This window comes from Papilio xuthus, unplaced genomic scaffold, assembly GCF_000836235.2.
Source record: "Papilio xuthus unplaced genomic scaffold, Pxut_1.1 DF824992.1, whole genome shotgun sequence".
Classification (NCBI taxonomy): domain Eukaryota; kingdom Metazoa; phylum Arthropoda; class Insecta; order Lepidoptera; family Papilionidae; genus Papilio; species Papilio xuthus.
Window position 1 is genome coordinate 864,175 of NW_013533657.1, and position 26,821 is coordinate 890,995.

The following is a 26,821-nucleotide window of genomic DNA, read 5'->3' on the forward strand; positions in this document are numbered from 1 at the left end:
CAAACATTAAGAATTAAAATTTACAAAATTCGGTTTATTATACTCATAGTAATCGTATTAGTGCGATAGTTTTTACAACTTCACTTAAAAGGTAGTCTATAAACGTTAAATAAGTAAGCTCTCAATAGGCAACTTTGGCTTCTGTCGTTAAACACAACCTGCCCAAAATGGCCACAACAAAACTTAAGAGATACTACCATCTGATTAGTTTTTATTACGTTTATTTAAAAACCACTCTGATAAACTCAATATTAAAAAGAAATTAAAGAAAAAAACATTTAAATGGGAGAATAAATAAAGGATTAAAAAGCATTTTAATCACTATTCCCAATAACATTTACTACAATATTACATTTAACATTAACCTCAACGTCCAAACTACAATACAACAGATGTTATCCTTTATCTTAACACGATCAAGATAATCTGGGTTGGCATCGTGTGACGTCATCAGGCAGGCGCCATGCAACGCGCGACCTTGGCCGGTCATTGTCAATTGCGCTGCACTTACTGCTGTTACTAACGCTTTATTTTTGATTAAAATCAACGTTTCTGTGTTACAAAAAGCCATTAGCTAATTTGAATCCTTTGTTCGCTTTTTATTAAGCAAACAGTGGATCGTCTAATTTTATAAGTAACTATATAAGCATAGTGTTTAGGTGAATTGGTACAAGAAATAAAAATCCGCTAATATTTTTCTACAAAAAAAAAACATAGCAAAGCGTTCAATTCATAGGCTATGCATAACAATAAAGTAATTTTGCTACCATAATAAACAGATAGATTTTAAAACTGTTGGTTAAAATACTAAAGACTACATATATACGTAAATAACCAAGAGTCGAAGCGATACACTCATTTAAGATACATACCAAGCTCAAGATATTATCAAGTCATGACTAATAAAGACTTTTAAATTAATAAATGTCGAAAGATAAAACTTTTGAAGATCGTATCTAACGCGAAATTATTACGTCGAGCAATAAATATACGTCGGGGAGGCGATAAAAGGAAACCGGACAAATGCAATATATACGCTTCACTGCGTCGCACACTGGCCAAAAATCTCGGCTTTCATAGACATATTCATCAAAAATGTGATAATGTCTAACAAAGTCGAGAAACTGCCCACTGTGCGTCGCTTGCTATTTAAGAAAATTATTTTTCATTACTATAATCTGTAGAAAGTTAATTCTAATTACGATTAATTAAATGTAATAATCTTAGATAAGTCCAGAAATCTAACCGTACTAACCCTCAGATACAAAGAAAGTTAAGTTAATTTAACCAATAATGGTGACCAAAACATTTTTTTATTCAAACTTATTTTACGTTTTATAGTGAACTCTACGCAACTTAAACAATAATTAACTAAAGTAATAATAAAACGTAATAAATAAAATACTCTTAAGTTATATTAAAAATGCTAATGATTTTAATATCATACATCGTAGATATAAAAGTAATTAAAATGCTATCCGGCGCCTTGACTATACGAGTAGAGGGAGAGACATCCCCTCCCCTGGGTCCCCTACTCCTGGCAGATAATTAATGTCAGGTTATAACTGAGGTTGACAGTTACCTTGATTTTATATACATTAAACGTTCAACATTTTTAAATGCAAACATAATTTCAGCCCATTAGGGTAATGTGGTCGTGAGAAGTTATTTACACCAATTTAACACAGCAAGATACAACTTTATATGAAAAAAAAATAATTTCCTGCCAGATATATTAATTAAAAAGACGAATAAAGCTCAGAGGGACATTTAGGAGATTACAGATTTCTAATTTGCTACATAAAGTCTTTTGAGTAATTCTTTAAATGCAAATATGACCCTAATTTAAATTAAAAGTGTAAGAAAGCGTGTATGGATAGATGTATGGTTGTTAAGAAGAGATAGATAGATATAATTGCATGAAATTAAAATCATTCTTAAAGACGTCCACAACGACCTATCTCCTTGCAAAAACATGCACTGCAAATATTTAAACAGACGTACAAATATAGTAAATCAAACACATTAAGAGAGGGTGTGAGAGACGGGTGGCCAGACTATGAATAAATCACATCGCTGCCTTATCAAGTGATAAAACTGACCATTACACGCCCGGCCTTGGGCACCTTTTGATATTAACATTTATGACGTAATAACGATCCATTCTCAATAACGATAATCTATTAACCTAACCTATTAATCTATTTAGTGACTGTATTTAATACCAGCTATCGTCCTCAATTAAACGGATGGTTGATTTGTTTGACGGTATCTCAAAAACAACTGCATGGACTTTAATGAAATCTTGCACAGATGTGGAACATAGTTCTGAAGAACACATAGGCTATTAATTAAGTTTCTTTTATATCCGGACGGAGTCGCGGGCGACAGCTAATAACAGTTATCATATTCACAAGCAATGAGTGAACTAATCGAGTCAAAACTAGAAGTTAACGGTGAAATACGCGATAGCAACGTTTTGTCAACGCTTTGGTTTGCATAGCAACTACAATCTGCGTCTAACACTCATTCATTTAATGCCCATTACACAATCGGTAACTATAACTATAGATTTATACTTAGTCTACACTAAAGCTCTCACTAAATATTCCAATAGAACTGGTAAAACTTTCGTTTACTAATTCATCGTTTTATTCAAGAACTAGTTATCGCCTGCGACATCGTCCACGTGGATAAAAGAACTTAATTATGAGCCTATGTGTTCTTCCAAGATCCGTTAATCCGTTCTGGACATGCCTTCTAACAAATGTCCATCCACCCATCCAAACATTCACATTTATAATATTAGTAAGAAGTAAGATTATCAAGTAGCTTAATACTATTTTTATTATACATAAGAAATAAATATTTCATTTTCATTTATAAAATTCAAATGGAAATCATGACACATTGCTAAATATGACATTATACAACTTCGACCTCGGGAGCATTGTTGTTGGGGTCAATTACCTATACGGGGATTGTGATGCAATATAATATTTTCCACGATATTTGAGTTTGGATCTGTGGATGAGGAATAAGGAGGAGTTTAGTTGGAGGGGAGAGGGGCAGTGGGGGACGAGCAACCGGTCACAGTTGCACAAGTGGCGCACCGCACGCACAACGGTAAAGTGGCGACGCCGTAGCTTGCGCAACCGCACCCCACCTCGCTTTGCATAGCATTACCTATGTTTCTCTAATGCACAAAAAAACCTTCCATAATCGTACGTCTGTGTTACCTACACAGTAAAATCAACTCTAACACTTTGAGTTACAATTTAAAATTGAATAAAACATATCGACCAATAAAATGTTTGCATTTCGTATTCGAAAGTAAATTTTATTAAGTTTAAAACATATTAAGCGTTATCTTTTCAGCAATCTAAATACGATTGTTATAATAAATTTTCTTTATAAAAGACATTAGAACAATGTAACCGTCAGATACGGGGTCAGCGTATATGCTAAAATTAACATTTCAACACCTAACTGCAAACCTACGCGGACGAAATATTAAATTGGCTTGCAATTCAACACGGAGACGCGCGCCGTAACGTCTACACATTGCGGTGTAGATAAAACTAATATTCTATAATACATCCTTTGAAAGCACAATAGTGTACTTGAACATACACGTTCGCTATTTTTTCTCGGACCAAGGACATAACATAGCTATACCCGAATCATCACACTTTTTGTGAAAAGTAGGTATGTAGTGCTAAAAAAAGCGAGTCACTGATACTTGATGACTACGACCAGCCTGAAAAGACTGTAACGACGAAGAAAAAGTACTAGAAAAACACGTCTGACTGACCCTCTTCGTCACACTCCAGGAATAAAGATCTTACTAGTTAAAATCAGTCAGTTTGGTTCAATATTTTATATCACTATAAATTATACATACATAAAAAATCTTGCATACTGGCGTAAAAAATAACCGACTTGTGTCAGACGGGTAAAAAGCTAAAATGTCAAATGTTTAATAGGATCTTACACTAAGACGTTTTGACAAATTTCTCGTGGATTCCCTTCAACAGTGGGCGTATCACGAATATTTATTACAATCGCGTCTTCATCGACAAAATTTGAATTAAAAAGCAGCGCCCCAATCAGGCGTATAGCACACCGAAAATCTCATTAATTTTGACAATGACGATACGAAGGCGATTATCACAAACATTCGTGCTAGGCTCACAGGATGTTAGAGCAATGTTCCAAAACAGATAACAGTGTAAAATCACAAGCAAAAGTCATAAGAGAAACGTTAACTCTTACTTTGTAACGATAGAAACTACATTCGACTCATAATATCGCTCATTTTGTTAAAGACATGTGTACAGGCAAATAGAAATGGTACGCAATAAAATACTTTCACATTCAGTTCCGTAGTTACTAAGTAGTAGCAATTGCCTACTGAAATATACAGTTCAGTTACTGTTTCTATGATTATTACTTCAAAATAGTAATCGTAGTACGATACAATAGTTTTTTAAGTAATTGTTAAGAAAATATTAAGATTCATCGTAGTATTCAATAGTTTAAAGATTTGCAGTGTCTACAATCTTTCTAATATTATAAATGCGAATGTTCAGATGGAAGGACCAATGTTTGTAGGAAGTATCTCCAGAACGGATCTCGATGAAATTTGGCATAGATGTAGAACATAGTCTGGAAGACCACATAGGCTACTAATTAAGTTTTTTTTTAATTAAGCGCGGACAGAGTTGCGGTCTACAGCTCTAAAGTAATATATGTTATTTTACATTGGCATAATCGAAATAAATTCCTGAAATAAGGTTACGGAGAATGTTGTCTTTACCTTGCTGCCTCATTAGGCTTTGTTGTATGAAGAAACACGAATCTCATGTTACGAAACGTATTTCAAGTATAATTGCAAAGGGACACAATAGGAAGGAAAACCGCAAACGATTTGGTTGGCATGACTAAAAGATGATTTAAATACAGAGCTTTGTAGAGCTCTTGACATTTTGTTACACAACAAAGGAAAAAGTATTATCAATTGGAAATACAAAAAAAAAAAAAATTATCATTTGCTATTCGTTGATTTTGATTCGATTTTTGAATTTAGCGATTTTTTCCACAAAAATAACTTATTTGTTACCGAGTCTGAATATCTCTTCAATAAAGTGGATTGAAATAGACGTTTATTAATATGAAGTTAATAAATAAACAGAGTACGCTTTCCGTTCCTTAAATCTGGCAACACATTAAAGGAAAAACACAAAGGTAATGTGCAAGGAAATAACTAATTTGCGAACACGAGGGTCTTAATAAGGGCCCCGATGACGTAACATCCGGCCCAACCTGTCTGGCCGACTGCGGAAACGCTTTTTTGCATCGCAAAAAGAAATTTCCGAGTGCATCGGGCCGGCTATTGTAGGCATACAAAAAACAAGCCGCAACGGGCCCCTTGCATCTTGTCGCATCGACCACACCGCCTGTCATACATCCCATTACTAACTTCCTTATATTTATTTAAAAAAAATATATATTTCGCTTCTTACTTAACCTGGAGTAGTATATAGAATTTTGTTTCGATTATTTTTAAACATATATAGAAAAACTGCAGTAAATTACATTACTCGCTGTCTCCCGCGACTCCTATATATTTAGTAGCCTACATGTTCTTCCTGACTATGTTCTACATCTATGCTATATTCCATCTACATGTTTTGAGTCGTTCTGGATATACCTTCTACTATCCATCTATACATCTAAACACTCGCATTTATAATAGTAAGATAATTTGCATCGTAAGACTTACAAGAATACGTAATACAAGTAAAACAATGCGAACTCAATACCAGACAATGTAATCCAATGTGTGCGCTTTAGCAGTTACATTACACGCGTAGAAACGCGTTCAACTGAAGAAGACCTTCAACTGAACACAACTATATTATATAATAATATAAATAATAACATAGCAAATAACTAAACTACTGGACATAAAGATATATTAAATTGATGTTTTTAATACAGATTGTATGAATTTTTAATTGTACACGAAATATATCGCGGACAAAAGCTAGATGGATGGAGCAAAGTTGGATGGATAGATGAATGTTTGTTTGAATGTATCTCCAGAACGGCTAAACAGATCTCGATGAAATTCGGCATAGGTATAGAGCATAGTCCTGCAGAAGACATAGGCTACTAATTATTTATTTTTTTTAATTTTGCGCGAACAGAGTCGCGGGCGAAAACTACAAATAGTTCTCAACACATTCATTAAAAACTGTGAACCTCTAAAGCCTTGCTATAAGAACGCTATAACGGGGCATGCAAAAGCTACCAATGTTGTATGTACTCTATAGAAGACGTTATAACATAAGATGTATGTATTATGTAATGTATGTATGTATGTATGTATGTATTATTACAAAGTATAATGTTGAAGCAATACAATTACATACAAAAGGAGTAGCGAGGCGACTGAGTCATCACACTGGGGATTATCAAGTCTAGTTCAACAGACTAGTTGCATGCCGAGTACACAGTCGCACCAAACGTATCGTGAATCACCTATACTGACCTAGATATTGATAAAATGTCCATTGTAGTACTGTAATATTATACTCGCTATTAATATCAATAAAAATCTGATGTTATTTTAATTCTAGTTGTCACACGCGACTCCTTCCGCGCAGCATTAAAACCTAACAAGTAGCCTAGGTGTTGTTCCAGACTATGTTCTACATCTATGCCAAATTCCAGCGGGATCCGGATTAAATAAGAAAACATAATAGAAACGAAGAAAATACTCACAAATACTAGTTAATATATTAATTATACTCGTTCTTAAAGATAAACTAGCTGTCGCCTTTGACTTTGTCCGCACAAAATTTAAAAAAAAACTTAACTGGTATGTATTGGTGCCTATGTATTCTTCCTGACTAATTCTACTGAAGATATCTTCTAACATTCATCTAAACATACGCATTAATAATATTAGTAAGAAGTAAGATAAATGAAGACCTTGAGTCGTTACGATAAGAACGACGACTGCCGAAAGTTTTAATAGGCCGTTATTCAAAAAATCGCTAGCAACGGCCGCATTAGATATAATTGAGACACGCGCGTTTCGGCCTGTTGCTAGGCGGAGTGCGCGTATTCCATTTCACCGCGCACGGCCTTGAGCCTTCGTTGCCTAATTGCTGCGATTAAATTCAGCGCAACTTAACTAATAAACTATTATGCAGAGGATATTCATGTTATTTGCAACAATTCTAGATGACGTTTTAAATTAACTTTGAAGAGAATGTATGGGTTCAAACACTTTAAATCAGCTTCAAGGCCATCGAAGATTTGTAGGATCGAACTTTAGATCTTGTACTGACAAACTTAGGCTAGTTGTTCCATTGAAAAGATGTATTGCAGCTTATTAAAATCCTACTAATTTTACTAATATTATAAATGCGAATGTTTGAATGAATGTACGGATGTTTGTTGGAAGTTATCTCTAAAATGGCTTAACGGATGTCGGGGAAATTTTTCATAGATGTAAAACATAGTCTGGAAGTGCACATAGACTACTAAGTTCTTTCTAGCACCGCGTGTACGGAAGTTGCGAGCGACAGCTAGCTTATCAACGATTGAAAGATCTATCCTATATCTTAGACCTGTTGAGAATAATGGTCATCTGATTGGACAGTTTTTTTCGCCCGTTTTACAATATCTTAATTCATACAAGAACAATGTATGGTTAAAATTAATAGTTTTAAAGGAGGTAAAACCGTTAATTTTGAAAGGTAAATAAATAGGTTTCGCCCACCTGTTGGTATCACAATGCTCTGTTAAAAAATGGGTTCATATGAATTAATTTGACCACCAAATTATGTAAATATGATCGTGAAAGCGGATTTCTTATTGTCGTGATCTGATATTTTGTCTACAAACTGGTTTTCATATAATAAACATTAATTTTAAAGGTAAATTAAACTATTAATTATACTAAAGCGCCAAGAACATTAATATTGGTTTTGTATTTTCGAATTTTCTCACAGTTCTGGGATAAATGAGGAGAATGTATCAAAATGCATTTGCTATGTAAAATACGCTGGAATTTCATATAACACGAGTACTAAATAAATTAAATTAGCAAACAAAGCAATATCAAAATCGGTATATCATTTCAGGAACTACGATACCACAGACAGACAGACATACACACACAGGCACGTCAAACTTATTACACCTCGTTGTTATTGCATCACTTTAAATTAAAAAAAAATGTATAAGAAAATTAAATCAAAGTTTTACAAGAGACCTTCATTTTTATTATACAAGAACAGGAAATTGTTTAAAAAATATAAGGTTTAAAATTTAGGCGCAGTCGAAAAAAACTTCAAAATTACACAAAAATTCTCGTATTTTTTTAAACAATCGGAAAAGAGAAAAGTAATTATTAACTGTACATCAATTTTAACGTCATGAAATACAGGACATGAAGATTTCTTTAAATATATACATATAAATATAGTTATCTATTTGTTCATTTGAAAGAAAAGTATTAATAGTAAATTTATTTATCTATTTAATAGTTATAAGAATAAAATCGACATTTAAAGCTTCAATAACATAATATAAATCTTTTTCACAATATTAACTACATAAAAAAATTAGACTCTAATATCTTAATTTAGAGAGAAAGCATGTTGAAAACATGTTTACGAAAGCGGGCAATAAAGCATAGCGTATTGTCACCAGAGTTGACCTTACCGAAGAACTCTGACACCTTTGAAAAGCTAACGACACGAAACGACAAAACTTTCTAATCTAGAAAATATTGTATTCATATTATAATCTCGAGTTAAAAACTTGCTCGACCTGTTTCATTTAATCGTCCATCTGGATTTAATAGTCAGAAACAACTGGCCGGTTAGATCGTGGGTTCGATTCCACGCAGTATTTTGTTAAAAACCAATTGTATATTTTTGACTAAAAACGTAAAAATTTATGTTAATAAGTCAATTTTTAACTACTTTAAAAAGGAAAAACAGAACATGGTTAAAATATAAGCGGAAATAATAAAAAGATATCATGAATATTAATTCTCTGCGTGTAAGAACTTAGCTGATAGGCATTCTATAAATAAAATGCAAAAAAGTAGTTTCAAATATAACGTATATTTAATATAAAAAAATCATAATAAAAAGACTAATCGTTAATTTCCGAGTTCTAAATATTTCTATAAAAATGTTTTTTTATTGGTCTAATACAGTAAGATGTATAACCATTATGTTTTAAATATAAATTTCGGTCTCAGAAAGCAAATGATAAGCGCGACAGTTAACTTTGCATTATACGTCAGACAAAGCACGGGCGGCGCGTAAAAACTATAAAATTATACTGATGTATACGTGACATACGGCACACCTTCAATAAACTGGCAACAGCTCTCAGCACTCGGGAGGATAAATGGCATACGTTAATCTACATGCGCAGGCGCAGATAGAGCACGAGCACATAGGAAACTGAGCTACTCACATGACCTATCCCAATACAACCTAGTAATTATACAATTGTCTTACTGTTTTTACATAAGAAGTAAGTATTTTAGTGATACAATATTGCAAACATTTCATTTCAGCAAGTTTATTCGGCACGTATTATATACAGTAGTGGTCGCCCATTGGTTGATATCGACTATTTTATTATATTATAAATGCAAATGTTTCGTGGATGGGTAAATGTTTGAAATTTCGCATAGATGTGGACCATAGACTGCAAGAAAACATAGACTACAAAGTTTTTTTTTAATTCCGCGCGGACCGACTCGTAAGCGACAAGTAGACGGGTAACATAAATTTTCGACGATTTCTCCAACAAATCTACACTACCTTAGTAACCAATCAACTCTGAATCGATAATAAACGCATGTTCATAAAGTAAATAGCAAACATCAGTTTATAGCCGTGACGATTCAGTTTGTATCGGCGATTACCATCACACCATGATTGACGATCGCGTGACGACAACGCGACGGCGAGAGTGACCACACACCAAACACACGCCAACAAATTATAACTGAGATATACCACTTAACCGTGAGATTCCACTGCTGTTACATATCTATACAAAACTTGTCATCTGTTATTTTCAAATATATTGAGCAGGATGACAATATGTATTTCAGAAAATGGAACTGTACATGTTAATTTAATATTTATTTTACATTCCAACTAAACTCTAGACTTGTGTTATGGTTTACGATATAGTAGAACGGCGGGATTCAAACCCTAGACTAGGTGGTTGGAAGTCCGTACCCTTAGCCATTAACCTAGTATTAACCAGAAATGTAAAATACTTTTTTGTTTATATCTATTTAAAACATTCCAAAAATTCGGACTTGTTAAGCGGCCATCAAAATAAGGAAATAAGAGGAGTTTTATTTTCAAAATTTAATTTAATAATCTAAGACAATTAAAATGTGTACAGATTGTATAAATTAAATCTGAAAAGGTTATATATAAACTAGATGCCTCCCCTCGACTCCGTCCACGCAAAAAAAAAGTGAATTAGCCTATGTGTTCTTCCAGGCTATGTTCTGCACTGCCAAATGTCACCGAGATCTACGCAGCCGTTTTTGAGACACCTTCTAACAAACATTCATCCATCCATCCATACATTCGCATTTATAATATTAGTAACAAATATGATAGTAAGTTAAACTTGACTAAAATTAACTTTAGTACTTTCTTATTTTAAACTATTTTTACATAGATTTAACTCAGCCCACTTTAGCGCTAATAATGCACTTCGAGCTAAAGCGATAATTATCAAGCAGTCAATTAGTTAAATTAATTACTTATTAATAGCTTGCCTCAGCACCGACAACCTTCGTTTCACTATTCAACTAAGTTAAATTACAAGTAAATTATACACAAAATATACAAAGACTAGCTGTCGCCCGCAACTCCGTCTGCGTGTAATTAAAAAAAAACTTAATCGCCTATGTATTCTTCCAGACTATGTTCTATATCTATGCCAAATTTCATTGAGACCCGTCCATCCATCCAAACATTTGTATTTATATCCATATACATTTATTTATCATATTTTTAATATAGTACATTTTTTATTAATAAGATAAGTAAGAAATAAGATGAATCCCTTCCACTCTATTTATAATCACATGTTAACTGTTCGATAAGAATCAGACAAGAGTTGTCATCCTACGAACCCATGACCCATCACGTGTGGCTGTCAGCACACGCACCAAGGTCAACATGTAAATAAAATTGAAAACCGACGACAGCTATACCCTTCTTCGAGCAAGTCATAAAAACGGAATCAAGTTATTTTAAACAGGCGTAAGTAATAAAATCCACACGCTCATAACATGTGCAAAGTACCATACCGCAGATTGTATGCTGTTGCTAAGCGACACGTCGAGTGTATTTTACAAAGTAAACAAAAAATAAATCATAATAGAGCCGAGTATGACGGCGACTACATTGAGGTCAACGACCTTTTGATTAGACCTTCATTACGATGTGAATATGGTTTTCTAATGTGTGATTTGAAAATTAATATCAATGTGTGCATAAAGGTGCTGATCCATTAAACTGTAGAATAAACTCTTATTTCAAAAAAAACATCATGAAAAATTAAATAGGTAATTGCTAAAGTAATACCATAGTAGCAAAAAAAGAAAAAGACATAATGCCTAGTTTACATTATGCCAGTACAGTAGGACAGTAGAGATAGCATGTATTCTCACTGGCGCAAGTTAATGTTTACATTAAGCCAGTTGTATGCCAGCGCTGATTTTCAGTGCTACTGTCTTACTGTACTGGCGTAATATAAACCCGGCATGCATGCCACAAATAACATCAAAAAACTCCTTAAATTGCATAAATACTACTTCGAATACGATTATGGTATACGGAAAACTTTTTTGTGTATTTAATAAAGAGGTCATGGATAACGATTCTAATATTCTTGAATATAAAAGAGGCAACAATAAAAAAAAGCAAAAACATACAATTTAACGCAATTAATTAATTTCTGTATGCTTATTGCATTTGAGATACCAATATATAAAAGATGCTTAGAAACTAAACATTAGGCTACAAGGAAAAGAATTAACTCTAGGCACTAACAACTAATGTACACAAAATTATCATACACTCCAATGTAACCACACCTTAATATTTATTATACAATATATTATTGCAACAATATAGCTTTCTGACACCACTAAGCGTAACATCAAACAATGTAGCTGCCAAAAAACGGTGCTAAGTGATCGCCTGCCGCACTCGGCATTGACAGACCGCCAAATGACAGAACGTGTCACATTCATATTAACACGATTACGGACCATGAATAAATTAATGGATAACTTTAACAATCACAATGTATAATTAAAATTCATTGTTCATTTTTTTATATCTTAGGCTGTCTCAAGTGGTTTATAATTCTAAAGATTTTCCTAAAGCACAGACCACACCTTCTATAGTACACATTTAATATAGAATAATTTAGGAATTAAAATAATGCCAAACTATACTGTCTAACCTTCTTGGTTACAAATGAAACAAGCAAAACGTAAAACATATCTTTTAGTATTAATTTGATTTATACTTAACTTTCAATTCCTAATAGAATTTCCCCATTTTTTTTAAAGAATACTTGCTCATAATTTTTTCAATTTGTTAAAATTACATTTTATGACATATTAACAAAAGCAACGCATTGAATTTTAGCTAAGCATTTCAGGTCATTGACCAATGCAGGCTCTGATAGCATTATCACACTACTGATACAGAGAAACAGCACTACTTGCCAATATACTACATAAATATAGTACATAGTATATGTACATAATAGCGGTGGACCGCGACTCTGTCCATGGTGGATTAAAAGAAACCTAATTAGTAGCCTATATGTTTTTCTAAGACTATATTCCGAGACTGAGATACCTTCAGCCATTTTGGAGATACCTTTAAAAAACATCCGTCAATAATACATCTAAACATTCACATTTATAATATTAGTAAGATTATTAACATTACTTTCAAGTGTTTTAGCGCAGGTATAGAAATGGTGATGTTATCGGTGTAGTAACATGGATGTATGGATCAAGGATACTCACCATTGCTAAACAAAAGATTTCAGTAGTACAAACTCTAGTGGAGTGAATATTACAAGTACAGCACAACTGCAATGTTAGTACTAATTTAAAACCAAATGGAAATGCATAAATACTTCCTACATCTCTAGGTTAAAAGTGTGGTTTAATTGTTATAGTTCTTTGCGCACTTTCTGAAAATAGAAATTTGGACATTTGCAAGAAATTGCAGAAAACCTGAAAGCAACTGATACTTATCAAATAGGCTAATTTATCGTTCATTACTTTTTTACATTATTTTAAGGATTATGTTATAATTGTTTCATTATAAACATCTAATTAAGTAAGAGAACAGTTTCAAGAACCATCAATTAAAAGTAAAATCTACACATAACACACTTAAATTAAACTAAGAGCACCGGAAACTGGCAAACATTTATTAGATGTATGAATGTAATAGAAACAAGAGACTATCCTAAAGGAAGTCTGTGGTTGCTACCTACCTCTCTGTATCACACTAATAGTGTAGTAATTAAGTGTTACAAACCATATTTATCTATATATATATCTATATCTGCCAATGACTAACGAGACGTATTTGCTAACAATATAAAATGAACAAAATAAAATTGAATAGCAATTGTTACAACTACAATATAATAATATTCCTTCACTAATATTATTAAAAATATATTTACTATTAAATTGACAGCCAAAGTGAACTTAACCTTCATAAGGCATGATTTATTACAATATTGGAACTATTTATTAAAAATAATTGTTAAGAATTATAATAAATATGTTCAATCAAGGCCTACAATAAGGAAATAAATGTTATAACTATTCTAATAACTCTGTATTCAATATTCACTTGTGCAAAACTTTGAGAACAATTTTAAATCTTATCTATAGGGGATCTATATTGGGAACAAAATGTACTTTATATTGTATATGAAGCATATCAGAGATTCTTTACTATGATAATCAAACAGTTCATGTGTCTTAGAAGCAAACTACATCCTAAGTCTATAAAGATATGAGCTAGGGACACTGTTGCTATGCAAGATAATGGACTTGAATATTATCTATACTTGTACTGGAGGGACTAGCCTTGTCTATTTATGTTAGTCGATGGATAAAATGGCATTATTCTAACTAAATATGGTTTTAAGCACTCATAAGTACCTTAATCTTCATTACGACTTATCGCATTTATAGGTTATTTATCTGTGAGTGAAAATTTAAGCGCAATTTGATTGTTTTAAGACGCGTTATAACCTCAAAAACAGACGAAATCGTCAAATAGTTTACGGCCGAGGCGACGTGCACGCTATAATTCTATGTGCCCTTGAACAATTTAAGGATGCTCGAGACAGGTTATCAGGCTTCGCCGCAACTTTGCCGAGTAAATGTCGTCACCGAAGCCCTAACGAATGCATTGATGAATAGTACAGATAGCTACTTACCAATTCCAAGACACAGATCATGTTTAAATATCTCACACAGCACTAGAAACACAAAAAAAAGGATACATGCTAAGTCCAAATTGAAGCCGTTCTTTGTGTAGCGTTTCCGCTGTTTGCTGACGATGACCTTGAAGGGGTTATTCATCTTGATGCTTGAGATAGAGTTTGCCATGGCTGGCAGGTCGGCGTGCCGTGGCAGCAGTTCGGCCGCCGCCGCGCCCTTCGCGGGTCCTCGCGGCACCCAACCCTTTTCGGGTGCCTTCCGTTCGCGGCGCCGGCAGCTCACACAAATACCCATAAAACCTCCGCCGCGCCGAGCATGCCCCGCTCATCGGGCCGGCGGCGGAGCGCGAGCGGACGCCGCTCCCGCCCGCTAACTTGCGCCCGCCATGCCCAGCCGATCGCCGAGCGCCTTCGCCGACCTCCCTAGCTCCCGACCTCCCAACCTCCTCGCCGCACTGAGACCACCCTGACGCACCAGACACTACAGCATACTCCCGGCACTTCACGCGCAACACTATCTACACGGCAGGACTGGGAATTATCTCGCGCGAATGGCGTCCATCCTGCATTAACACTAGATCACAGAACACGACCGACAAGAAACAGTTGCACAAGAAAGAAAGATGGTTATGAATTGATGGCCGAAAGTGCAGAAGGCGTCCCATTCGCGCTCGACCCGTACGCGCTCGTCGGACAGAGATAAAACACAACCTTAATTTCTAGTAGTGGCTAGCTAGCTCTCTTTGTTCACTGCGGATTCTACTTTTCATCGCAAGGTGGCGTGATGTTTGTAACGTTCGGCGCGAATATTCGAAATTGGAAAAAGAGATTTTTGTTTCAGATATAAATTTAATGGATTTTTTTCTTATTTAAACACTTATGAAAGACTATTGTTTATAACTACTTAATATAAATCTATTTTTCTTTGTTTAGTTAATGTAAAATACAAACCACACTACAAAAAAAATTAAATTTTACACGTTTTCTAGATATAATATAGATGGTGCTGTTTTCAATGAAACTGTTTTATCCACATATATTTTCGTTCGGAAACCTGAAAAGGAGACGTCAAACCAAATTAATTATAAAAATTGTATGCGTTTTGATTAAAAAAAAAACAAAATTAGACCTCAAGATGAAAATTATCAAATGTTATAATAAAACTGTTAAAAATGAGAGCCAAGATAATTTTCTTTTCACTTTCCTTACTTTTGCTACTTTTCTCTCTCTAGCTGGTGCGCTAAACGATAACTGCCAAGCAAAAATGATCTTTTATCAATCCTCAGATACCCGTAGTACAAAAACGAAAATAATACTTATAAAGAAGAAGGTTGTAGATACTTATTGCTCCCCTCTGTGTTAGGTGTGAGTTATGTTGATGCCTATGCAAACCTCGATTTACGTTCATTTAATACGAACTCCAGTTGCATTTTATCGAACATGCTTGCATATGAGGTTGGCTAAGTATATAGTTGTCAATAATCATTGATGCTTGAAGATAGCAGCTCCAGAACAGAACATACCTAACGTACTATTAGCGAATAAACATTATATTAATTAGAAGCTCTCTGAACCCAGCATGTCACATTTTAAACTTCAAAAACTAAAATCCTAACATAATCACAATGTGACCAGTGGTTTAGGAACGATATGGAGACAAATGTAAACAATGATTTTTATTTATATTTGGAGGCAGATGTATTGACGCAATGATCCAACTAAATATTTGTCATCTAATTACCACACCCACTTTATAAACCTTGCCGCCAATTTGCACTCGGCTGTGCTTAATACGTTTTCAATGAAAAACGAAAAGTGTTTAGGTTAATGACCGGCTTATTTAACAAGTCTACCCATATCTGTTTCAATTGTCATTTATATTATTTTAACCTCATCCTAATCTATTTAAATAAATACTGTTATTTTAAGGCAATATTTGAATGGCATGTGGCTTCATTATAATGTTCCTTATCGATTAAGCGAAAGAGGGTCAACATATAAATTTATTCACACTATCATTTTGATGTTATCAGCATTAGATAATGTTACAACGGTCTTTTGAGACCGCTTGCCGCCAATGAGTTTACACAAGTCCTTTAGTTGCTGAAAATTGATATGTTCGGATCATATTTAAATTATGTATTAATAAACGCTAACGTATTTGCTATGTCAGAGATATGCAGTATAAAACGATGACTATCATCTTAGAAAAGTGCCATGAAATAACTATTTCATTTTTATTTTTAGGTTATGTAATAAGTTTCGAATTGCAGTAACGTCTAACGTTATCGTTAAAAAGATTCTTTTTGGAATAATATGAAGTCGTTCAAGTTCACTTTGTTGAAATTTAAAAAGTTATTTACTATTTTAGTATTGCCATTTTCTGTTTTTCATTAATAACCTAAATTTAACCAGAAATTTAAAAAAATTAAGTGATCACGGATCACGTAACAAGAGGTTATTATTGCTTTCTTTTAAAATCGACTTATAGAATATTTAATATATTATTGAGTATATTTTCGACGTCGCACAATTTTTTGTCGTTGCATGGGAAACGCGCGTTCGTTGCGCGTGTCGATTTTGTACAAGCTATCAACGTTCAAATAATCAGCTGATAAACTTGTCAGAAGCACCAGATAACGTGCTTGGCAACTGGCAACTAATTATATTCCCGCCATTTCTATTTACCTATGTATAATCTGTTAAAAGAAATAAATATAAAAAAAAAATAATTGCCATCGTCAACCTATTTGTCGTAAGAAATATAATATAAATTAATTTCAAATGTGTAGTTTAATCACAGGGAGATGATAATATAAATATAACATAACCTAACTTTTCTCTATGATTTTTTTTTAAATCCGTCCATAAAAAACATAAAATCTTTTATTTACTATAAATTAATTATATTTAAATGATACAATATATAATGAAAATAATTTTAATTCAAAATTTAAGCTTAGATTCGTGTTGTGTTAATATTTTATCAACTTCTGAGGCTCGTTCTTTCAATGTCGCCATTTCTTCTTCGCTCAGTATACTGCTCTTTTTGCCTGCGTTCTTGATGAGGAAGTGTTGTATAAATAACCGTAGACTTTCACGGAACATGTGCAGTTTGGGAGACTTTGATATCCTGTGGAAGACTTCCAGGGAAGCCTGGAGATCTGCGTTCATTATCACAGCCAGCAAGATCTGACGCATGAAGCGAACTGACTTCTTGTTTAAATCTGAGAATTGTATTATCTGTGGAAAGGAAATAACAACATTTTATCTTACTAATATTATAAATGCGAATGTTTGAATGTATGGATATTTATTACAAGGTATCTCCAGAACGGCTACATGTATTTCACAGAAATTTGGCATAGATGTAGAACATAGCCTGCAAGAACACGTAGACCAGTAATTATTTTTTTTAAATAGCATACAATGTGCTTACGCCTTGTTTAATGTTACCTTAAGTACTGAGAGCGGCAATGCTTTCTCCATGATCAAATGTATAAGAAGCTGCGCCAAGTTTGTGAGCGCCTGCTTCCTCACAGACTCCAGCTCCTTGATCTTATCCCACACAGAGAACTGGATTGATAACTGAAATCATAAAAACATATTAATAAATAACAAGATATACTAGTAGTCGCCCCGCGACTTCGTCACACTAAAACAAGAAAATTTCAAAAAATGTTTCGTTATAAATATACTAGCGGTTGCCCGCGACTCTGTCCGCGCGGATTAAAAAAAAACACAGTTACTGGCCTATGTGTTCTTCTAAACTATGTTCTATATGTATGTTAAATTTCATCAAGATCCATGGAGCCGTTCTGGAGATACTTTGAAATGAACATCCATCCATCCAAACATTCGTAATTATAATATTAGTAAGATTACGTATATTTTTTATATTAAAAACAGACATTCCGTTTTTATTAATATGTTGTCTTAATTACAAACACTGTTTTTTTTATATTTTAAACTTTATTATTGACTTTAAGTACTTAGCAGGTAATCGAGCGACTGTTAATTATATGAATTAGCGCAAAAAGACACGCGACCAGTCTCGCCATGTTTCTCTATCCTTTCTCTTCTCTGTCTGTATCTCCCCTGACCTGGTACTTCCTGTCGTACTGGCAGAGTTTGTTGGCGAGCAGCGCGTAGTACGGGTTGTAAGAGTTCTCCTGCAGCGCGCAGGCGAGCAGCACGTGCACCACCTCGCGCTGCTGCTCGCCGCGCAGGCACAGCTGCTGCAGCTTCTCGAACGCCTCCATGTAGTCCTGGCACACAATGTTGGGTAAATAGTCGACAGAGGAGGGGACGCACAGAAAGATAATATCACTTTTCTATGCGTCGTACCCCGTCCGTCAAATCCCCTTTCCTTTCCCCGGAATTATTTTTTGAATTCTAATTATATACAGCAAAAGACACACAAAATAAGACACGTGTTACAATGCATAGACTAACTAGCTATCGCCCGTGACTCCAACTGCGCAAAGTTAAAAAAACTTAATTAGCACCCTATGTGTTCTGGAGATACCTCGTAATAAACATCCATACATCTAAACATTCGTATTTATAATATTAGTAGAGCTAGTACCTGTGCGGCCATGATGACACAGAAGATACTCCTGCGCACGTCAGTGTTCATGCGCTGCTGCCTCGCCAGCTCCAGCAGCTTGTGGTCTGCTGTGGGCGCGGGGGCGGCTGAGGGCGCGGCTGTGGGCGCCTGCTGCGGCCGGTTGCCCGCCCACGCTGACCCCACTATCCACCACTTGCCTCGCTCATTCGCTGCAATATTCAACTTCAAATTTAACTTAAAATATATTTTAAAGATGATGATACAATAATAGTTATTATATTGCTACACTTAGACAAGTTAAACGATCGTCAGACAGCAATAAACGCACAGAAAAGTGATATATCCTTTTTCTGTGCGTCCCCTCCTCTGTCGACTAAATGTCCATAAGTCATCTACAGTCACAGATGTATATGGGCAACGCATTATAGTATTATTATACGTATTTATAGTATAAAAGTCAGGAGCGCGCGCAGAGAAGTCTGTGGTCTCTGCCTACCCCTCTGTGTTACTGGCGTTGGTAATGTTTATGTTGGAGTGTGAGACCTGTGAGCAAGTCGTGGAGACGCAGGTTGAGCGTGGTGAGAGTGTTGCCGCGCCGCACCACGCCGCGACACAACTTCTTCAAACTCTCCACGTATGTCGGCTCGTAATTTGGGATCTTGTTCAGATTGTTGTTCTTCACAGCGAGTAGCACTTCCAGTAAGAACTTTATTCGAGATCTGAATTGTAAATTAAATATTCCATCTTATAATTCGACATTATAAAGAGTTTCCTCTTTATAATTTGATTGTATTGAATAAGCTCCAAAACTACTGAACCTGATTGAAAAAAATCGTCCACTGTTGGGGAGCTACACTATCTCCGGGTAACATAAGCTATCAAATATAAAAAGGATCAAAAAAACCTATTATAAAACACAAAAACTATCATAATAGTGTAGATTTATAACTAAAAAATAATAATGGAAACTATTAAATAACGATTTTAGAATATGGTCCTTCGAGCATCATATTTTCATATTACCTCTAATTTAACAGTTATAAACAATTATTTATTAAAAAGAGTAACTGCCATACGAACAAATATATAAGGAACGTTTAAACATACGCTTAGTGTTGGTACCTCATACTTAGAGACATAATGTTAGTGGTCGATAACTTTCTTACTTACCCTGTAGCAGCTTGCTCGTTCAACTTAGCGACACGTGTCTGCGTGTCGTGTATGAATGTTTTGAGTGCCAGAGGATCATCTCTGCGCAGCACGTCGCCGGCGCAGCGCAGTGCGCGCAGCACGCAGTCACAATGCTTCTCTGATATCTTGTGAAGGAGACGACCCAAGATGTCGTACATTAGAGCGCTGTCGAAGATCTGAAAAACAAAACAACTCACATCTGTAGCCCAGAGAGGTAGGCAGAGACCTTTGACTGTCGTTTGGTACTGTCCTAACACACACAATTGATCTTAATAAATGATGATGCACTCAGAGTGCAAAATTAACAAAATGCTGTACTATTTTGTAAAACAAAAGTTTCCAAAGAAATAATCATCTTAATCTGACTCAACTCTCATCAGTTATACTGGTTTATATCAATACTAGGTGTCGCCCGCGACTCTGTCCGCGCGGAATTAAAAAAACATAATAAGTAACCTATGTGTTCTTCCAGACTATGTTCTATATATATGCCAAATTTAATCGAGTTCCGTTCAGTTGTTATGGAGATACTTTCAAACAAACATCCATCCAAACATTCGCATTTATAATATTAGTAAAATTTACCTTAAAACTATATAAATATGCGAGACAGGCCGTTAAATTGTCAAGACGTTTGTCCTCAACGGCCTGCTCGGTGTCAACCATTTTGTCAAACATAAGACACAGCTCCTCCAGAAAGTGGGCGCCTGTAACAACAGTAATCATCACTGACCAACACAACTTTGTGGTTATAAAGTCTTTTAGGTCCACTTATTATTCTTTTATAAACTTGCAATAATGCAAACGGTTTATTATATTATATTGGAAACATATCTCTGCAATATTTATTGTCAGCGTTAAAGTCATGTAAACGATTACGAGTAGGTTTTACATATTTTCCGACAAAACTTACCGCGATGATAGCGCCTCTTACCGGACCTGATACAGTTCAACAACAATCTTTTAGTGGTCGGAAAACATATAAACTAACAACTTCCATTGATAGCTTCATATTGACCAGACAGAAAAGGGGGAAACAAACTTTGTTATAGACTCATTGAATTTATTTAGATTTATCAATAATAGTAAGAAATACTATGGATACTCGTTTATAAGTTGCAAATTGTTTGTAGAAAATTTGGCTCACTGGTAACCCTAAGAACTGACAGGCCTCCCTGTCAATGGTCTTGACATTGACAGAGAGGCCTGTCAGTTGTCTGTCATATGAATCCTTCAGTGATTGATCTATATGTATACTCACCGACTTCAGTGGCGACGTTGGCATGCAGCAGCGCGAGCAGCGCGGCGTGCTCGGCCAGCAGACGGTCGGGCGCGGCGGAGGAGGTCACTGTGGCGCAGCTCCACTGCGAGCAGAGCGCGCCGCTCACCGCGTCCCGGCTGTGGCTACCGTACAAACCCTCGATGGAGGAGCACGCCCAGTGCAACTTACTACCTGATAGCTTGTTCAGAATGCCTTTCAAAATAAATATTACCAAAAATTACATCTATGACATGGTAGGAATGACGATACTGTCACCGTGAAATTAAAAAAATAAGTATATGTTTTTCCAGACTATGTTCTACACGTATGCCAAATTTCAGCTTGATCTATACATCCATCCATCTAAACATTCACATTTATAATATTAGTAAGATTAATTCAAACACTTACTTTTAATTTGTCTATTTAGTTGCACTAAATCCTTATCGGAAGCGGAATCTTTATTTCTTAAATGTGGAGGAATGTAAATTCCTTTCTCTTCCTGAAATATTAAAAATAGCAAATATTGTCATTGATAACGACAGAAAATTACAGAATTGTCTCTGGTTTTTTACCAGGAAAAAGGATTGATTACATTTTTATTTATCTGTATTATAGGGGGACAAATCACAGTTAAGGCTTATCAAATATAAATACCACTAACACAAAGAGTTCATGAGTTACACTTACTTTTATAATATTGCCATCCTTGTCCCTCTTCCTGCCGTAGATATCCTCCCAAACATCAGGTTTCTCTTTCTCATTTCTTTCTGGCACATTTACTTCACCACTTTCTAAGTCAGATCCATCTAAATCTTCATCACCAGACAAATGTGATACTTCATCATCACTGAATACTTTATTTAAATCATCTTCAGATATTATTTTTTCTTTTTTATCTGATTTTGTTTTATTTTTGCTTTCATCTTCACCTATTTCCGATTCATAATTACTTTCTTCTTCATCTCCCAGATCACTGAATTCTGAAAGAGAAAAGAAATTTATAAAACAATTTTGTGGACATTAAATTAATGGTAGATTTTTAATTTCTCTAATAATACCTTCATCTTCAACATTTTCATCATCATCTAACATACTTTGTTCATCACTCTCTCCCATACTAAAATCATCTTTAGAATCTTCCGCTTTTAAAGCACTTTTATGTTTCTTCTTTTTCTCCTTTCCTTGTTCCTTTTCATCAGGTAATTTCTTCCCAGTAACCACAGCCAAATCTTCCTCAAAATCTGAATCACCTTCAACATCAGCTAAATGTTTCTCCGCGGCCACAATCTGCTCAGAAGTAGTTCTATCACAAATTTCTAATAAATCTGTTTTTTATTGTTAAGGTTTTTGATAAAAACAAATCATAGTGTATCAAATTATTCAAAATAATCAGTGTATTATTATTATTTTTAACAAAAAGGATGTTCTCTTATTTGCTCATTAAGTGTTTTTGTGTTGTGAATGTCTGTTTTATTGTGACTAAAATTAAACTTTTCAACCTTGAACAGTTTTTAAATGTGTGATGTGTTGTCCTTTGTGAGAGAGGGTAGTCAGTGAATTTTATTGTTTATTTTTTAATTTACTATTTGAATTTCTATGATAAAAGGTTTTAAAGGTTAAAAAGGATACAGTCCAATCCATCATCAGCAAAATAATTGTTTTTATTTTTAGATTTATTCAATCCAAGTTGTTTCTCTAGTTTTTTAATAACCTTGTCTTCATCTTCATTAGCTTTGAGTAGTATTTGTCTTCTTTGTTCTTCCATTTCCGATTTCAGTTTCTTCGCTACATTCATATCTTTTTGTCTTTCTTTATTAAGGATGTCCAAGAACAATGGTTGCTTTTTATTCTTCTTTTTCTGTAATAATATAGTAAATCCTGTTATTATAACAAGATTCAATGTATGGGAAAGGAAGTTTTCAGTTTTTTTTAATTAATATTTAATTTTCATAAGTAAAATAGGTTATTTATTTTTCTATTCTTGTTACATGTTCTAGGAGAAATAGAATTAAACAATGATAATATTTGTATTGAGACCTTATCTGCCTTGGAAATTTCTTCTTGACCCGTTGGAAGTTTAACAAACTTTCCCGGTTCAAATTTTTTCCCATCTCCAACCAATTTCTTTTTCTGATAGTGCACTTGTTTATGTAACTTCTTTTGCTGCCTTTTTTCCTTTCGTATAGCTTTACGTGTATTAACTATTTTAGGACGAGGTCCTCCTTTTGGTTTCTTCATTGTGATAAAAATTCAAAATAATAACACTGCATTAATAATAAAACAAGGTTAGAATAACGTCAATGTCATGCACCACATGATTTTGACATTATTACTTTTAAATACAAAAGGCAATAAAAAGTGACGATAAAAGTCATACATTAACAGTCACTTTCCAAAAATTTATAAATTATTTCCTATTAATTTGTTTTTTTTTTTAATAAATTTAAGACTTTGTTTTATTCAATAAAAAAGGTTTTTAAATGATTCATTTTTGATATCACTTAGTTTGTGGCAGAAAAACAAGATAACCTTTGTTCTTGTGGCAATATCCTCTTCCATAAAGTCTAATCATTGTCTTTGACAAATCTTTGACTTTGACAGAATTTTCCCCTGCATGATTTGAGATGTAAAAAGATTTATCTGCAAAATTTAGTAAAATTTATAAACATAGTTGCGTGAATAGTCGATACTGAGTTTGTAACTTACGAACGCCTTTTCTTCATTTTTACATAATTTTGCATAAGGCATGATGGTGGAAGGTTCAGCATTCACCAGAAACGATGTCTTTCAAATGGCCATTCGTGTTGCTTTTGTATCAGCCGTCACATATTTTTCCATAAAATGGCTTGTGAACCAGATAGACCCAACGTCGAAAAGTCGGAAGAAAGCTGAGGAGCGGGCCCGTGAACAGTTACGCAAGTATGTATTGATCGTGGTAACCTCTTTTCCATTCGTTTTAAAATTTGCGCCTTTTCTTATTCTTTAAGATTTCATTGAATAAATGTTAATGATGTCCATATTTCATGATTAATTGCACTTAAAAGCTTACATTAGTAATTTTACCTAAAGCTTGTGCAAAAACAACATTTTAATTGGAAAAAAAACTCTTTGATTGACTAAGCTAATGTTTGACTATTTGAGATGCTAACATTAACGGAAAAGAATTAATATTACATTTAAAATCTTACAATTTACACATTGATATAGAAAACAGTAAATATACATTGTGTTAGAACAAAGAGCTTGTTCTTAGATATTTTTAGTCTTGGTCTAATTTTAAATCTGTCTAATAGATAAATACTAGTCTCAAGTTGCAATTACTATGTTGTGTATGTTAATAGTTAATAGATGAATTAATATTTGCTCACCATTCTTTGTTAGTGTTACATTAACAATGAATTTATCACTGATAATGTAAAAAATTGCATCTACATATTTATTGGTGTACTGTTTTACCAAGATTAAAGCAGGGTTTTCATTGATGTTACAAATAATGCATAGCATAATAAACACTGCTTTACTGTAATAAGTTACAAACAGTCACTGTAGCTGTTGCATGTGTGAAGGATGTCTTCCAGAGCGGGGCTTGGCGGCAAGCATTCAGTGGCGCTAGACAAGCTGACGGACCATGAGATGATCATCGCTTCACAGCTTGTTGTACCGGATGAGATTAATGTAAGTTTTACTACCACAAAGTTCAACCTTCCCATAATTAAAAAGTACAGTAATCTAATGTGTGCAGTTTTAATTCACAGAGATTAATATGTCATAACTTGGGTTGGGTTTTAAAAACCTACATAATTTTTATTAATGACTAGTTTTGTCTGCAACATTGTCTTGGCAGATATAAAAAAAATTATGAAATTAGTCACAGGGGATGTACCTTCCCAATGGTAAAAATGTTTCAATTTGGTTCAGTTGTTTTATAGCCTATTCAACGCAAACAAACAATCAAATCTTTCTTCTATAATATTAGTATAGATTAGTGTTGTAGAAAATCCAATCTTTTATATTGTTTGATGATTGTTAAAATAGGTTCATTTGTACATTCAGGTATTATATTGTTTTGTAACTATTCAGGTTAACTGGATGGACATAGCTGGATTGGATCACTTGATTCAGGAACTCCGTGAGACAGTTATCCTGCCCATACAGAAACGGGAACTCTTTGCTGATAGCAGACTTACACAGCCACCTAAAGGAGTCTTATTGCATGGACCTCCAGGTACAAAAGTTTAAAATACTTTTAGTTGTTATTATAAATTAGTTTCGTTGTGAACTTAATATTTAGACCCATGTAACAAAACTCTTTTTGTTACATGCATCCATGTCAACTAAACTTATACTGGTTTTATTGCATTTAGTTGTAAACATAGGATGTTTTAAGTTGATCATAATTAGTCAACTGACAAGTGGATGTTTGCCAGGATGTATGTGTTTTAATGTATGTATGTCTGTTTCATTGTCACTGTAACCTAAAAAACTGAATTTTTACATGTGAGGTGTTGTTAAATTTGTGTTTTTCCTTGGATTATAGGGCAATAGTCAGTCAAGTTAAATATTTTTTTTGTAATTGCTACTATTAAGAATTAAGTACACCAGTACTTCACCACATTTCTATTATATCATATGTAATGTTACAAACATTGTATTGTGTAAAAACAAATAATACTACTAGTTGTCGCCCGCAACTTCTTCCGCGTAGAAGTTAAAAAAACTTAGTAGCCTATGTGTTCTTCCAGACTATGTGCTACATCTATGCCAAAATTCACCGAGATCCATACAGCCGTTCTGGAGATATCTTCAAACATCCATCTATCCAAACATTTGCACTTATAATTATAGTAAGATTGTATTTATATTTAAGGTTGTGGTAAAACCCTGATTGCAAAGGCCACCGCTAAAGAGGCGAATATGAGCTTCATCAACCTGGACGTGTCTCTACTGACTGACAAGTGGTACGGTGAGACACAGAAGTTGGCAGCTGCCGTCTTCAGCCTGGCGGTCAAACTGCAGCCCTGCATTGTCTTCATAGGTTCGTAAGAACAACTCAATAACATTATCAATATAAAACTCACCAATGTATTAATTACTGGATATAAAAAAAAATAACATGTAGATATGAACTTAGGTAATTAAATAGAGATGAAATATTTTAAGGCCAAATTATTAGAGTTAACCTTTTCATAAATTTTAGATTAGTCTTGACATTTTGGCTTCAATTACTA

At 34.2% G+C, this 26,821-nt stretch overlaps 3 protein-coding genes across 5 annotated transcripts in view; 1 reads left to right on the forward strand and 2 right to left on the reverse strand.

The window, feature by feature from the left end:
• Positions 1 to 15,388, reverse strand: part of Pten (phosphatase and tensin-like protein) — a 39,770-nt gene extending 24,382 nt beyond the window's left edge. The window contains exon 1 of one of the 3 annotated variants that reach the window (XM_013324654.1): positions 14,632 to 15,384. In XM_013324654.1, the coding sequence (XP_013180108.1) occupies positions 14,632 to 14,863 (232 nt within the window). In that variant the 5' untranslated portion in view covers positions 14,864 to 15,384. Of the gene's footprint in view, positions 1 to 14,631 lie in introns of all 3 variants that reach the window. The other 2 variants (XM_013324655.1, XM_013324653.1) reach the window with 2 other exon arrangements.
• A 2,107-nt stretch (positions 15,389 to 17,495) lies between these two features.
• On the reverse strand, positions 17,496 to 23,919 carry LOC106126862 (nucleolar MIF4G domain-containing protein 1 homolog). The gene is made up of 13 exons (XM_013324763.1): positions 23,631 to 23,919; positions 23,223 to 23,451; positions 22,652 to 22,918; positions 22,281 to 22,573; positions 22,002 to 22,092; positions 21,591 to 21,803; positions 20,915 to 21,036; positions 20,309 to 20,505; positions 19,682 to 19,857; positions 19,157 to 19,347; positions 18,672 to 18,836; positions 18,025 to 18,156; positions 17,496 to 17,811 (listed from the first exon to the last, which is right to left on the reverse strand). The coding sequence occupies exons 1-13, from the start codon at positions 23,829 to 23,831 to the stop codon at positions 17,515 to 17,517; spliced, it is 2,574 nt and encodes an 857-aa protein (XP_013180217.1). The 5' UTR covers positions 23,832 to 23,919; the 3' UTR covers positions 17,496 to 17,514.
• A 244-nt stretch (positions 23,920 to 24,163) lies between these two features.
• nmd (no mitochondrial derivative) overlaps positions 24,164 to 26,821 on the forward strand; it is a 5,173-nt gene continuing 2,515 nt past the window's right edge. Inside the window, 4 exon segments of the mRNA XM_013324769.1 lie at positions 24,164 to 24,512; positions 25,172 to 25,268; positions 25,674 to 25,818; positions 26,461 to 26,675. Of these exon segments, the coding sequence (XP_013180223.1) occupies positions 24,340 to 24,512; positions 25,172 to 25,268; positions 25,674 to 25,818; positions 26,461 to 26,675 (630 nt within the window). The 5' untranslated portion in view covers positions 24,164 to 24,339.

Coding starts and splice junctions, on each gene's coding strand:
- LOC106126862 (XM_013324763.1), bottom strand. CDS start 23,831: ATGAAGAAACCAAAAGGAGGACCTCGTCCTAAAATAGTTAATACACGT. Junction 21,804..22,001: donor ACTAAATAGACAAATTAAAA/GTAAGTGTTTGA, acceptor TTATTTTGAAAG/GCATTCTGAACAAGCTATCA. Junction 18,157..18,671: donor AGTACGACAGGAAGTACCAG/GTCAGGGGAGAT, acceptor TTATGATTTCAG/TTATCAATCCAGTTCTCTGT.